Genomic DNA, 16,349 nt, shown 5'->3' with positions numbered 1-16,349 from the left:
GGAGTGGAGGGGGTGGTGGGATATACACAGCAGCTGGTTCTCTGGGAGAGGCTTCTCCTGCAGAAGTGGATGGGAACTGTTTGAAGTCGTCTTCAACTTAAAGCAGTATCTAAGCAAGTACCTGGGGGCTAAGGATGTAGGGATCAAAGTTCAATATTTAGGTTTGGGGAAGGGGATTTACAAGAGTTAATTGAAGTGTTTATGCTTGTCTGAGCAGGCTGTGGGTGTAGATGAGATCACTAGTGGAAAGTTCTTAATAAAAGTTGGATGGATGGATGAATGCGTGAATGGGTGGATGGATGGAAGCAAGCAAGGCAGAATCATACAAGGAACTGAGGCACATGAGTGGTATGTGGGTGGGAAGGTTGGTGAAGCCTGCAGCTCAGTGTGTGTGTGAGTGTGTGTGTGTGTGTGTGTGTGTGTGCGCGTGCATGTGCATGTGCACATTCATGTGCATGATCAGGAGTTCAGACCTCTGAGGGCAGTGGTGCTCACACTCCAGATCCTCTTATTGGTAGGGATGGGGCTCCAGATACATTATCAGACTTTGGAATGGATCAGGCATGGATTGAAGGTCTTCTGGAAGTTCAGCTGAGTGGGGCTAGGGATAGTATGGATTGACATTTATTATTTACTTATTTTATTTATTTTTAAAATTTTTATTTTTTTAAAATTTTACTTCTCAAAGTACATTGTACTTGATTTTCATGCCCCTTTACCTGTTCTTCACCCCCCTCCCCTCCCCCCCAGATGACATTTAATTTTCTAAATGATCATTGTGAAGATGTCCCTTGTTTTGCCAGACATTGGAACTTCTCTAAGTTGAATATGTTATCATATTGGTGATGTTTGTAGCATTTAAATATTAGTTTCCCTTTATTTTAATCAGATTTTCTATGGCAGTCTAAAAGATATTGATTGCTCTTAGTTCATTTAGGGGTGTGTTTTATATCCACTCTCTCTTCCTTTACTTCCTACTCCATTCCCCACCAGGCCAGCCTTGCACACACCTACCCACATCTACTCACATGCTCCTGTACACACACCCCACACACAAACACTCATTTGTATGCATACAGTTCTACCCAAACACTTCCCTACACACACACCCACACCCACACACCCACAATTGAGGTCATCTGTTAAAAGTATTTAGGGATCCATTATCGGTAGAACTCTTAGCATTTATACTCTTCCTTCTTTCAGAAATGGAGCATCTCTTGTTAATTTATTTATGATTTGGCCTTATTCTTTATTACTTCCTGAAAGGACTTGAGGCATTTAGTGTTCTTTTTTAAAGAAATGATCAGCTGTTTTGTAAGACTGGTTTTTGGGTCCCACTCTGAGACGCACACATATGAGGAAATCTGACGTCACCTGCGAGGGGCCTTTTCCACATAGTTGCGTGTACTTTGATTCTTAAAGCAGGCTGATAACTTCCAGTTCTCCCTGGGGACTGGTGTGGCATGAATCATTGAAGTCCACAGAGAGTCTCTAAATCTCTTTTTAGGCATTAGTTCCATGCCCCTTCTATACCTTTTGATCAGGGCTGCTAAAAATGCAGCTGAACTACTAACTTGGTCTCAACTTCTTTCCCTGCCTTTCCTTTCTCTGTGGTAGAGACTTTCCTAAGAAGTAACGAGAGAAGGGATAAGTAGAAACAACCAAGAGCCTGGATGACTTAGAGCTGGCTCAAACCCAGGAGTGTGAATGGCTTCGATCGGGCAGTTTTCTGCCTTAGCTTTAGAACAGCCAGAGAACTTCTGGCCTTGCCACCCACGTGTGTGTTTGTGTGTGTGTGTGAGTGTGTGCGTGCGTGCGTGTGTGTGTGTGTGTGTGTGTGTGTGTGTGTGTGTGTGTGTGTGTGTGTGTGCGTGTGTGTGTGTGTGTGCGTGCATCAAACCCAGGAGTGTGAATGGCTTCGATCGGGCAGTTTTCTGCCTTAGCTTTAGAACAGCCAGAGAACTTCTGGCCTTGCCACCCACGTGTGTGTTTGTGTGTGTGTGTGAGTGTGTGCGTGCGTGCGTGTGTGTGTGTGTGTGTGTGTGTATGAATTTAGATTTTTGGTCCTAGCTATTATTTAAAAAGCCACACAAGCTATTTATGAAACCATCTAGAATAGTAAAAAAATTTTCTTAATTTAGGTGAGTAGGAGGATAGACTGAATATTCAGCAATTCTTAAAATATATGTGTATGTGTATATCTATCTAGATATGAAAATATTACTTACTTACTGGAAAAATTTAGAAAAGATACGAAAATTTTAAAAGAATAAAAAATAACTTGTGACTCCATCATCTACAGAGAACTACTGTTAATATTGTGGTATGTCCTCATGTTTTATCAAGTACAAGTATATATATTTTTTTAAAAATTGGGATCATAATGTTGATACAATTGTAACTTCAAGTTTTAAAATTAACTGAGTATTCTGGCCATTTCCCTTGTCAGTAAATATTATTCAAAAGGATAATTTTAGTAGCTGCATAATATCCTGTAATTTATGTGATTAATCTTCTTTTTCTGGACTTGTGGGTTGTTTCAAATAATTTTTACTAATATTTTATAGTGAATATTGTTATAAATATATACTCCTCATCTCTGTTTATTTCCATAGCTAAATCCTTGTTAGAGAATTACTATGCTGAAGGGTAGAAGCTCTTGGTCTATCTGGCCAAATTGCATTCTAGAAAGACTGCAGTGATTTATGTTCTCATGAGCAATGTCTAAAAACATCTCTGATTTTTGCTCCTTGATTAGGATTAAATATAATTCATTTTGAAATTTTTGCCATTTTTACAGTAAAAAAAGAATCTCAGTTTTGTTATCAGCAACACTTACTGTGGAGCCAGATTTGGTATTTTAATCAGGGTGTTCTTATCAGAGAATTGCATTTGGATGGGGTCACTCTTTAAAACAGACATGGAGAAGTTAGGAAAGCCTAGAGATGTGCAGTTGGAACAGTGAGCAGTGACGAGCTCCGCAGTGCACCTGCCCACCCTTCGGAGCCATGTCAAACCACAGACCTTTAGCTTCAAGGAGATGAGGCAAAAGGGGAGTCCTCGTTACAGCACTCAAGTATGTCAGGCACTTTCCTGAAGAGGATCTGCTCAGTGTCCTCTATGCCTGTGTCAGCAGTACTAAAGGGAGCACCCAGCACGGGTCTGGAACAGGGAGGTGCTGAGTAAAATACCTGTGGAGCAAATGAGTGTGTCTGGACGTTGGCCTGTGTTTTCCATAGTTGCGGGTTAGTGACCTGGGGCCAGCAGGTGGTGGAATGCTGGCAGGCTTCCCCCCACTCATTCCCGCCATGCATGACTGGCAGTTGGGAGAAACTTAGTACTGGTTTCTGGGTCCGGTTGACCATGTTTTCAGTGTCCAGTTTATACTTAGTGGTTTTGATTATTAAGAAATTAGAGTAATAGAGGAAAATAAAACTAATCACTTCTTTTAAAGAATGTTATAGAGTATTTCCCTTTGAGAAACTCCAAGAGAAAGTGTCTTTATTCTGTCCGGGATTGTCTTCTGGGTGGAGCAGCATCTGGCTTCCTGATAAATATCTTCTCAAGTTGTCTGAGAGTATAAACCTGTTTTTTACTAATTTATTTAAGTTGAATCACACAGGTATAGTTTAGAAAATTTGTGGCCTTCCCCTCACCCATGTCCAGTATCACCCCCATGGAATCATCAATATTAAGGATTTGATGTGAACCCTTCTGTGCCTTTCTTTTCCATGTACAAATTTATATACACATATATAGATGCTTTAGTTTGTTCGTTTTTACTGTTTTTAAACCAAACAATGGAATTATACTATACATGTTACTGTGTGATGTGCTTTTTTTCACTTAACAGACTATCATGTCTTTTGAATAGTTGAACAGTATTTGTAGAATGGATACACCGTAATTTATTCAATCAATTCCTACTGATGGACGTTTAGACTGTTTTCATCTTTTTTCTTTCTTCTTCTCCTCCGTCTTTTGCTGACATGTCATGCTGCATTTGAAATCCATGAACATATATCTTTACACATTGATGCTTTCATTTTAGAAGACTAGAGTACTGAATGTGGAATCCTGGGCCAACAGATATGTACATTTAAAATTTCAATAGATAACAACAGATGACTTTCCAAAAAAGGCTATAGCAATTCTTACTTCCACCAGCCCTGTGGTACAATGCCTGACTCTCCACGTTCTCATCAGCCCTGGATGTTGTCAGACTACAACCTTTACCCATCTAATGGTTGAAGTTGTTATCCGATTGTTGAGTATGCTTTGAAGAAATGTTTTTCTATTATTTCACAAAGTTTACATCTTCAGTACAGGCATTTATGTTAGCACAGGCATATCACACACACACACATTCCACACATGTCTGTGCTGCTAACCTTTTCTATTCTTTTGGCTGGTAGCATGTTGAGTGGGTCAGCTGATGAAGAATCTGGGCACAGGAAGGGATAGGCCAAGCCAGAAAAAGGTAGGACCCACTGTAGATGTCCCCTCTGTTTCACTCTTTGTGTCAGGGGCAGGGTATGAGGAGGGAGTATGGGCTCCCAGTCCTTGCTCATCACAGCAAACCCTTTTTCAACCACGTGGTAGAGTGATCACTTGTTTCATGACAGCTTATTGCCATTGAGGAGTGGCATCTGTCCTCTCACAATTCTTGAGACCTCAGGAAGAATTACAGAAAAATGTTTTGTGACAGGTAGTTCCCAGGCCAGACTGTCAACTCCTTAGTAGAGACGCAGTGTAGAGTCATGGTGAAGGGCATGAGGACTACGGGAGTTAACATGAATCCAACACATGAGTAAGGCACTTCAAACGCTGCCTGGTACACAGTAGGGACGAGACAAGTGCTTGCTGTTATGATTATTGATTCTTATTATGGTACACTGAGTGATATTAATGTCACACTGTCACAAAGGGGGTGGCTCTACTGGAAGAAAGGTGAAACAAGGCTGTAGAAAGGAAAGCACAAAAGAAGTGGATAGAGTGCTAGATCCTGTGGGTCTTTGATAGATCCTGGTTTTCTAGCTGTTCCTGGGGAGCAGCTCATAGGGAATGGATTTGATTCTACTGGAAGAAAGGTGAAACAAGGCTGTAGAAAGGAAAGCACAAAAGAAGTGGATAGAGTCCTAGATCCTGTGGGTCTTTGATAGATCCTGGTTTTCTAGCTGTTCCTGGGGAGCAGCTCATAGGGAATGGATTTGATTGAGTCAAAACATGGCTGTGCCCAGGGCCTACAGTGAAGTGACTGTCATTCACCTTTGATGTCTCTTTACCTCCTCCGTCAGATCCTTCTCCTTCCCTTGCTGCTGCCTCGGCTTCTTTGTCCAGTTCTTGGTTACCTGTGATTGGCAGCAGTACATGGTTAGGTGTTTCATGGCTGTTTCCGTGAGGGAGAGAATAAGGGGAGGTTTTGTATGAATCTCTTCAGAAGGGGCAGTGATGTTGACTTCTCAACTTCTGGCTCCTGAGCATGTGCATAAATACTTTCTAGCAGAAGGCAGTCAGAATGGACTCTTCCGTAATGTGAGTCGAGCTGTTACGATCTGAGAAGACTGAAAATGGTGGCCTGGAACTGATACAGGTCCACTGGTTTACAGGATCCATGAAACGGGGAATTGCTTTATGTTTTGTAGAGGATGTGTTCATTTAAGCAAAACAGCTAACCAGTTTTGGAAAATTTTAATGATGTGGGAAAATGTTTACAATAATATTACAGGAGATAATAGGTAATAATAATGGCAATAAATAGATAGAAAAAAATACTGAAAGAAATTACACCAAAATGTTAATTGGGTTTATCTTGGGTTCATGAGATCATAAGTGCTTTTTCTTTTCTTCTTTATGTATTTATACAGTTTCTATATATAGACTCCTAATTTTCCAAAATTAGAATATTATTTACTTTAATAGAAAAATAGAATAGAGAAGTTATACACAATAACTATCAGGAGAGCTATTAATATAGAAAGAACCTAAATGACTTATGATAGGGAATTGGTTAAAAAGCAATGAAACTATGATTCATCCATATAATGAAAGACTATGCAATTATCATGCTGGCTATAGCATGAAATTCAAAGATTTTCATTATTTGTTGTTAAGTGGGAAACAGAGGATAGGAAATGGAATAGACAGTAAATTATATATAGCAAATATAAATATATATTTGAATATAAGTGAAAATGTTATTGTGGAGAATGAGATTATTGGTAAATTTTTAATGTTTGCTTATCTGTATTTTCTAATTTTCTGCAATAAAACATGTATTACCTGCATAGTAAGTGAATGTATATATAACTTTAAAAAAATAAATATCGGGCCGGCCCGGTGGCGCACTGGAGGGTGCGCCACTTGGGAGTGCGGAGGCGCTCCCGCCGAGGGTTAGGATCCCATGTGGAGACCGGTTCCCACTCACTGGCTGAGCGCGGTGCGGGCGCAACACCGAGGGTTGCGATCCCATTACCGGTCAGTAAAAAAAAAAAGACAAAAACGAAAAAAAAAAAATAGCCAAAAATATTCTTAGGATAATAATGTTCTATAAGAGATAGTGATAAATTATGTATTTATAAGCAATGTTGCCATCTGGTGGATCAAAGGCAAAAACTCACCTTCTTTCTTTGTTTTTCATTTGGAATTAGGAAATGAAGGCCAGATACTGTGACATGTTTCAGACAAATGCCTAAACAATGTTAGAGACTTAACAAATTGTTCCTTTGATTCACATGAAAAAGAAATATTTCAGTGACTGAGTTGGGACCCAGTCATGGATGTGGCTGGCTAAATTTTATTTATAAGATTACAAAGTATCTGTTTTACTAAATGTGTTTGTAGGCAAACTTATCCATAAAGACAATTCTGAGTTATACATTTTATGGATTATTTAGGGCAAAGTTTTCATGCTAACAACTTTTTTCAACAACTTGGCATAATACTCAGCCTGTAATAACACTACAAAAATTTGTGGAATGAATGATTACTTCTGGCTGACTTAATGCAACCAACAGTTGGTATATTTTCATGGAATATAAATTAACTTAAATATGAGCCAGTCATAGCATTGTTCTCTTGATATTCAAATGTAAAATAATAAAATGTTCCAAAAGCCATATGAGGGTAGTTTATCTGCCATTTTGGATAAACTGCCCCTCCATTTTTGTCACCACAGGACTCATTTCATTCAACCCACTCACTGAATTTAACTTTTCTCACTCAACTCTCTTATTATGTACAAAAAAAAAAAAAATCTAAATATTTTGAGTATCTCTGTGGAAAAACACTGTTAATGTCTACCTCAACCCATTCTTCCAAATTTCCCAGAAAGCCCAGTGGCTGCATGTCTTAGTTCGTTTGTGAAAGGACGACAGGACCCCTCAGCCTGTAATAACACTACAAAAATTTGTGGAATGAATGATTACTTCTGGCTGACTTAATACAACCAACAGTTGGTATATTTTCATGGAATATAAATTAACTTAAATATGACCTGCACGTACATTTATAGGGAGCTGCATTCCGGGTTTGGATAGGGGGTGGACGGGGCGGTAGTTGATTGGACGGGGCTGGGCAAGAGATGAGCCTTGACTTGTGACTGGCTGAGGTTTGGCGTGGGTGGGCTTGGGTGTTGGCGCCAACGGGCTTGTTTACTGCGGAGAAGAACCCGGAAGGGCGCCATATTGCTAGGGAATGCTTTTCCCCCTCCGCTTGAGTGCCTACGGTATCCTTACATTCGAGTGCCTACAGTATCCTTACGTTATCCTTACAGTTTGGGCTGCTATAACAAAACACCATAAAGTAGGTGGCTTATAAACGAGAGAAATTTATTTCTCACAGTTTTGAAGGCTGCGAAGACCAGGATCAAGGCACTGGCAGATGCAGTGTGTGTGGTCAGGGCCAGCTTCCTGCTTCACAGATGGTAACTTCTTGCTGTGTCCTCACATGGGGGAAGGGGCAAGGCAGCTCCCTGGAGCCTCTTTTACAAGGGCACTGATCCCATTAATGAGGGCTCTGCCCTCATGACCTAATCACCTCACAAACGCCCCACCTCCTAATACCATCACCTTGAGGGTGAGGATTTCAGCGTACAAATTTTGGAGGGACACAGGCATTCATACCATTGCACTGGCCGATCGTTGCCTTTGAGAACTAACCCTCGCTTTCCTTACCACACTGCAGGTGAGCTGATCAACCTCGCCATGTACTGTGAGAGAATAAGGAGGAAATTCTGGCCCGAGTGGCACCATGACGACGACAACACCATCTACGAGTCTGAGGAGAGCAGTGAAGGCAGCAAAACCCACACCCCACTGCTGGATTTTAGCTTTTACTCAAGGACAGAGACCTTTGAAGATGAGGGAGCGGAGAACAGTTTTTCCAGAACCCCAGACACGGACTTCACCGGACACTCGCTCTTTGATTCAGATGTGGACATGGACGACTACACAGACCACGAACAGTGCAAGTGACACCCAGCCTCGTCGACCCTTTTCCTTCGGAGCTGCCACTCTCTGGGGTCAGTCCGGTTTCCCAGGTAGAAGTCCATCTGAGCTGGGAGGAGATCTTCGTGCTTGGCACAGTTTTCACATGCTAACTGGACTATAGCCGCCTTATTTCTTTTTTGTACAAACGAAACACAGAACCATTAAGATGGCTCCATTTAAAACAAACAGGCAAAAAAAAAAAAAAAATGTCAGCATGGTTCCTGAAATCCACTTTTGTTTTCATTAGAAAACTAATAGTTTATGGTAGAGCAGGTGAAAGAGTGCATCATCAACTGGTAGTGTTTATGTTGATTCTCTTCAACCTGAGGACTTAGTTGCAAGATGGATTCTTGAATATCCTTCGTCCACCTGGGTGTGAAGTCATGACAGATATCAGAGAAAATGTAGGAGATAAGTGTTCTGTGGGGGCTGCTTGTACTTTATATGTGTATATTGTATGTTGAGACATAAATCAAATAAAATCTATAGATATCCAATGAACACCTACTATGTGCAAAGCACTGTGCTAGGTGCTAATCAGTATAAGTTTTATTCTAAGACCTGCCAGTGACTAGCTATGTGATTTGGGGCAAGTCCCTTAACTATTGTGTGCCTCATTTCTCCCACCTGTAAAGTGGGGATGACAATATTCTCCACCTACCTACCTCACAGGGGTGTTGTGGGGATTCATGTGGTAACATTTGTATGGCGCTTTAAACCTCTCGGAAGTGGTGCAACATAACCACATTTTATTCTTTATTGTGCTACATGTGTGTGAAGATTTGAGAACAAAGGAATTCCATATCTAGGAACAACAACCACAGTCACTTGCAAAAGATGAGCAGGTGAAACACACACAAAGGCACAGTTAGGACTTTGTCATCATTCCCCTTTGTGATCTTGCTTGAATCAAAATCTTTTGTTGAAAGAACCTTGGAAATATTTTTACAAATCGTCAACAGCTGCAAATGGTCTTTAATTCTATTGTGTATTTGCAGAAAAGTGTTTCTTTCATTGCCTGAACTCAAACTGGAATGTTGTTCTTTGTTGACTCCAGAGTGTTAAGTTACCTATGTTTGATTTCTTTGGAGACAATAAAGCTCAGGAATATGGTGGGTTTAATAGAGATAAGGTGGAAGTATTTAATTGATTTTTGTAAGCAGACGCTTGCCACCTTGTAATGCCTTTTTGAAAACAAACCTTGCAAAGATGTATTGAAAAGATGGAGTCGGAAGAGGATCATGTTACCTGTATCAGAGCACTCTTTGTGGTGGTAGACTATGTGCAGTTTTATTAATGTGGCTTTTTTGGTATTTTCAGCCATTGCCCGTGAGGAGGGCAACACTGAGATCAGACCTTAATGTTTCTTAACGATCTCCTGTCCCTCCCGTCTTCCCTCTCCCTTCTCATGGGGCACATGAACCTTTGGGGTTACCCATACTTGCGAAGGTACTCTGTCTCCAAAGGCATAGTTTCTGTTGACTTAGAATGTTTTGCAGGGAAATATGGGGCAAAGATCCTGGGTGATGGCTGTGGCTTTAGGCTAGGAGGAGAGCCGGTGTTAAGATTTACAGCTGCAAAAAAGCCTGCTTTGCTTCTGACTGGATGAGGATTGCTCATTGTGGGGTTAAAGAGGCACTTCTTAAAAGACAGCCACTTCTGAGAAATTCGTGTACTCTACTTGGAAAAAAACTTTCTTTGAATATACCTTTTGTGAAACAATCTTAAAAGGCTGCCGTGGATTCACAAAGAGGTAAAAGGGGGAGCATTTTTGAGGCTGTTTACTGCTTAAGCAACTGTATCAGGCTTGTGTAACTGGGAATAAATGCTGAGATACCCTGTTAGAAGTTCTTATTGCACAGGCGCTTAGTTAATATCTTATTAAAACCATTCATACTTGAGGGGATTGTTTGATGCCTAATGAGAATGTGGTGGAGAAGGTATGAATGGATAAGCCTGTTGTGAGTCTCCAACGTCATGAGAAAGGACAGTTTGCCTCCTCTCTTAAGCGAGTGTCTTCTAAGGCCAGCTGGTGGCAGTTCTGTGTGACTAGGGAAACTCCTGGACTGAACATGTGAATATGATGAACAGGTGGACTATAGACCTGTCAACACGAAGACTCAGTTGCCCTTTCCCCACCCTCAGCTAAAAAGAAATGTCTTTGAAATTTTGCCTACAGACATTTATTCTTACTGTATAGCACCAAGTATGATGTAAATATTCACTCCAAGAATTATTAAGTTTTGAGTATGTAGATTTATGTTTTTTATTTTGCATTACTTGGAGGGCAAGTATGTGGACAGCCAATTTTCCAAGTAAAGTCGTTAAACAATTCGTTCCATCCAAGGACCTTCCACAGGGGCATGAATGGACATTGCCACCTGGAGTCTTAGGTACTTGCATGACAGCTTATGACTGGACACTTAAGATTTTGTAGGTGTAAACTTAGTTTGGAACCCCAGCTTTACTTTACCAGCATGGGTTATGGAAACAAAAAAATGACCAGGACAAAATCACCATGGTAAGGATCTTCATTGGAAGGGCTTTAATTTTATATACTTTGTTCCTAAGCTACCCAGATTTTAAGTGTTCTCCAGTTTGATGAAGAGGTGCTACTTATAAGAAAAAACAAGATATTAAGGGGCGTTTTGTTCATCTGGCTCACTTGTTCACGTTCTGTGTTTCTTTTTTTACTGGGAAGTAACGTAAGGAAGTGTGATCATTAGTGTTAGTTTCTTTTGGTTGGACAGAAGACACATGGGCCCCGTGTTCTTTTTTTACCTCTCATTGTAAAAGTAATTTCTGCTGCTGTATCTACCTCCCTTGGCCCCTGTATTCACCCCCACTCATCAGGAGTAATTAGCAGCAGCAATGTGCTTTGCTGTCCATCAGAATAGATATAGGGACAATATAAATTTATGCAGAGATAAACAATATTGTCATAGTTCACCATTTTGTTGTTGCTACATAATTGTGAAAAGTAGCACTAGTAAGGCTACCCAGAAGACTGATCACAGACCTAGAACAACTTGGACTTGAATCACTGCTGCAGTCTAGTCCTCAAGTGAGCCCTGCCTGTGTATACTGAGATATTAGAATATGTTTTTGTGAAAGCTGGGGTTCAAGGAAAAGATGTGCTAAGGATTTTAGCCTCATGGGTCTTGCCTAGATTAGTTTGAGAGAAAATGTTGAATCATAGAAATGTGTAGCTGGGCCAAGGATTAGCTCTAGAAAGCCCCTTACAAGAGAGCCCCTGCAGTTGTTATTGGCTCAGTGTCACATATGTACTTATTTGAAGGACCCAAAACAGAGGTCTTTCACCTTGCTCTGAATGGTTGTTTTCATTACACCATCTTGGTTTGGTTTCCTTATGAAACCCATGCTCCCTGAGAAGTTATCCCATGTTCACAAACCACCACATCCCCCACCTCTCAGTGTGCTTGGGAGCATGGGTTTCTCATCTTGGGACAAGAGTGCTGCTTTACTCTTGTCCCACGTCTAGTCAGCCTGGTCCCAGCCAATTCAAGAGACCTTTTTTTGGTATCTGCTCTGTGCATGGCATTGCTAAGCTCTGTGAATAACAGCAAGATGGATTTCCAAATCACCAGAACTCCTCATTCTTATTTATCTTTTAAAGCATCCATGCCCATTTACTCACTGAGTATTTACTGAGCCCCTGCCTCCTGCCTGGCCACGGATCCACACTGGGTGTGCAGTGGCGAACAGAATAGACGTGACACTGATTCAGGGCATCCTCTTTTTCCTAGGCTTCTGTGATAGCCTCTTTCACATGCTTGGCCACTTCCCTGATCCATCCCACCCATCACCCCTGGATTAATTTTCTAAAAAGCTCTCTGGCCCTGATAGGGTGCCGTATTGCCTCAGAAGGAGAATTCCTTAAGGCCTTGTGTTCTCACTTCTTTATTTACCTTGTCTCCTCCGCTCTTCCACATGAGCCATCCAGTGCAGCCATCTGCTTGTTATTGCCTAAACATGCCTGATGTGCCCCACCTCTGTACCTCTGCTCATGCCAGTCCTGCTCCTGAAATGCCCTACCTTCCTCTCCACTGGCCCAAATCATACCCATCTCTCAAAGCCCAACTTCCTCATTTCTGCCTGAAGACTTCCCAGATTGTATAATCTCCTCTTCCTCTAGAACCAAAGCACTCATCATTTCCTTTCCCGAAGGCTGCATGGGAAAGGTATGCTCAGAAAGTGGGCCACACGCTATAATCAAATGAAAGTCCTATACCCTATTCCTAGAAAAATACATATATATGCAAATATATGAAATTTTATATATAAATTCAGGTGATTTAGAGACCTCCTGAAATTATCTATGGATTCCTTGGGGAGTTCACGGACCCCAGGTGAAGACTCTAGAGAGTCTTCAAATGTTACTGTTGTTAGTGTTTGTTCTTATCTTTGACATCCAGAGAGGAGAAAGCTTGGTATGGAATATGCAAGCAAAAGCAGTCTCTGGTCATCCATGTTGAGTATGTGTTGAGTGACAGAAAAGGAAGAAAGAAAAGCTGTCTTACATCTTTTGAGAAAAATATCTTTGTTTTGACAGGTTTGGAATTTTGAAAGTGACAGGGTTTTTGTTGTTATTTATGTTTTAATCACCCAAAAGTTGATTTATCAAAATGAGTTCAGGGCCAAGTGAGCCTCATGTCAGCCCTGAAACCCACCACTTCTGCATGGGTAGGCCAACCAGCCTGGGGCTTAGGGTAGGAGAAAAGAGGCTGGATTTTTCCTTGCAAGTAAAAATTATGCACAATCAAGTTTTCCTATATTCATTCACAGAACAATCGTTGAGCGTATTTTCAATAAAAGGACGGTGACTTTTGTTGGTAGGGAACGACTCAGGTTATTCTTCCCTTCCTTTTTTTTACGGTGAAGTTATTTTTATTGTTCCTGACCGTGACTCAGGATCCTTTGTTCTCCTTTACGTGCAGAACTGATGAAAGTCCATTCAATGACAGATACTTCTGATTCTAAATGCTGAGCCCTGGCAACCCATCTTTAACAGGTCCAGAGATCATCGTGTGTGATCATGAAGTGCTTTACCTTTATTCAGTTGCTTCCAGTGGTTGATGAAACTTGCAAAGTTCGGAAGGATCCCCTTGGTGGGTGGAGAGGGAGGCGCCTCTCGCCTGTAGGATTCTTGCTAGTGTCAGGTGTAGATTTGAATTTCTTATCAGGAACTTAGATTTCTGACTTTCAAGAATATTTTAAAGATATTTAAGTTTCCTTAATCTTTATGATAAGATTGCTGGGACCAGGAACATATTGGCCTTGCGCCGTAGAGATGGTTGTAGGGGTTACAGAAAAACAGCTAACGGGAAGGGACTCTCCTGTTTTGGAGATGACAGCGTGACCTCAGCTATTCTGGCTCTTGCCAAAGCAGGGAACTTGGCGCTAGAACTAGGTTCTCCAAAACTGCTGCTGCTGGCTAGACCATGACAAACCAGCATGCCCAAATTTCATGAGGACTGTTGCCCCAAATTGTCAAATTTGTGGATAAAGTTTGCAATAATAAAATGACTAACTTATGGACATAGTCTAGCCAGCACCAAACTCCTGATCATTTCAGTGGGGAAACTAGTTATCTAGAGTAAAAGATTGTGTTCTGTACACAATTAAATACTTTCAGAATGAGCTTGATGGCTGCCTTGCATTTTTAAAAATCACTGTTGTTCCTCATTACAGCTTTAAATATTTTGAAACAATCCACTAACTGTAGAACAATATATATTTATTATAATCAGTTAATTTCATAAAAGTAGTGTTACTAAGTGTGACTAATTTACCCCCTGCACGCATTTTTTTTTTAACTTTGTGGCTATGGAATAGAGTAACTTTCAATTATTAGTAATATTTAAACCTCTTTCCTTCTTTAGTACCTTAAATGAATTACCCCATAGCTTTTTAAAAAGTAGGACCCAGCTCCTGAATTGCCATGTTAATTAGTGGTGGCTAAATAGCAGAGGGCTCATAATATAATTGTTCATTGGAGGGCTAGCAAAGGAGAGTGCTCTGCGTATTTGCTATCTCCTTCCTCTTTAAAAAAATAATCTATGGACTTTACACTTTAATAGTTATTCACAATTAGAAGTATTGTTTCATATTTGCTTCTATCCCCCCAAGAAGAGATCACACTTGCCTTATTAAAACACAAACCATGTTTGAATCTTTTTTTTTTTTTTTTTTTTTTTACCTTTTATGAATTATATCTGAGACTTTTTTGCATCAATAAGATTAAAAGCAATGGTCAGATTTTCAAAGGATCTCTGCTTTGGTAGAAGTGACATGTTTGTTACTCCTGTCAAAATGATTTTACTTCAAGTAAGAAGACTTGTGGGATCAGATCATTCTGATTGTAAACATATGTTTTTTTTCCCAGTGACCTGCATTAGGCCAAATGCCTGACAACTCAATGTCAATGAGGGCGACGGTTTCTCTGGGAGGATGGTTGGGAAAATGAGGGTCTGATGCCTTCATTTGGTGGTATTAGAATTTCACTGAGTGGAAAGAGAGAAGGAAACAGTAACAAATACCAGAGCTTCAAGCAACCATGTGGTATGACTCGTTAGAGATGTCAGGCACATTGAAAGTTGTGCCTGGGTGGTGGCATCTTACTAAAATGATAAAAAGTACAGGTGTGTAAAACAACTGCAATCTATTTAGGGAAGGATTGCCTATGGATGTACAGGTGGCTGGGTTAGGAAGCATTGAGGTCATATTTATCTCCATCTTCATTTCTATGCTTGTGCCCTGATGGACCCACCCAAAGCTAGGAACTTGGAGAGCAGCTCAGATTGACCAGCCCCAACTGTTTACTCCTTTGAGTTTGGAACTTCCTTCTGGTCTCTCAAAAGTGTTTCTGGCATATATTTTCCATTTTATAAATATAAAATGTACAGAGTAATATACACTTTGTTTTAGAGAAGTCCTTGAAATTTTTGGAGATGCCCCAGATCATTCCTATTTAGGTGGTGGTCTCCAAACCTTTGTGCTTATTCACCCAACCAGGAAAACTTTCTCAGCTTACCCCTCAGTGTATTTATTTATGATATATACGCATGTATATACGTATGCACTGCTGTGTATGTATATACTGTTGTACTGATATTGAATACCATTATAGATTGAATACCATAGCAAACATAGAAATTTAAAAAGTATATTCGCTGGTACTCAATAGCATTTAAAGAATGGGGCAAGAGGTATTTAGGGGTAGCACCTAGAAGGTTGTAATTGATTAGAGAATGTGTAACATTTGTGGCAAAGCGGTTATAAAATAGGCATGGATGCATGATTTTAAGTCAAAGTATTTAATTATTTATTTTTACTTAAAATAGGCATTTTGGGTTAGGAGAAGGGTGAACAATTAGATGTCACCTTTATAAGAGGTCTTTTTAAGTCTGGTATTGGTACCACTTGATCTAGAATGCCTTGAAAATTCCTGAAAGATTTCATGGTACACGGATATAAGCAAAACAAGAAAAGGAAGGGGGGAGGGGGACCTAAGTGCAAACGCAGGATGTATCGCCTGAGAATTTCAACGCCAAACTCAAAAGCATGTTTTGATAATACCTGGTAATCATCATCTCACTCATTACATGTCCTTCTTTTATTTGTTTATAATATTGTCTCCAAATCTGCGGAAGATGTACAGATTTATTTCCAGATATCTGACATAGGAAGGGCCAATGTTGGCATAATTTGAATCCACATTTCAGCTCCTTGGGGGTGGTGGATGGACACCGCCTGGAAACATTACCTGCACCATCTGTTTTGCAAACACAATGAATAGCATCTTGTTGAATGAGGGTCCCAGTGCAGAGGTGGCAT

At 40.5% G+C, this 16,349-nt stretch overlaps 1 protein-coding gene across 1 annotated transcript in view; it reads left to right on the top strand.

Moving 5' to 3' along the window:
• Positions 1–14,154, top strand: part of FAXC (failed axon connections homolog (Drosophila)) — a 70,996-nt gene extending 56,842 nt beyond the window's left edge. The window contains exon 6 of the mRNA XM_008574515.1: positions 8,188–14,154. Coding sequence (XP_008572737.1) covers positions 8,188–8,477 — 290 coding nt within the window. The 3' untranslated portion in view covers positions 8,478–14,154. The remainder of the gene's footprint in view (positions 1–8,187) is intronic.
• The last annotated feature ends 2,195 nt before the right edge of the window (positions 14,155–16,349 follow it).

The sequence above is a fragment of the Galeopterus variegatus genome, unplaced genomic scaffold (assembly GCF_000696425.1).
Source record: "Galeopterus variegatus unplaced genomic scaffold, G_variegatus-3.0.2 Scaffold1057, whole genome shotgun sequence".
Taxonomy (NCBI): Eukaryota; Metazoa; Chordata; class Mammalia; order Dermoptera; family Cynocephalidae; genus Galeopterus; species Galeopterus variegatus.
This window is presented reverse-complemented; position numbering and strand designations above follow the sequence as displayed.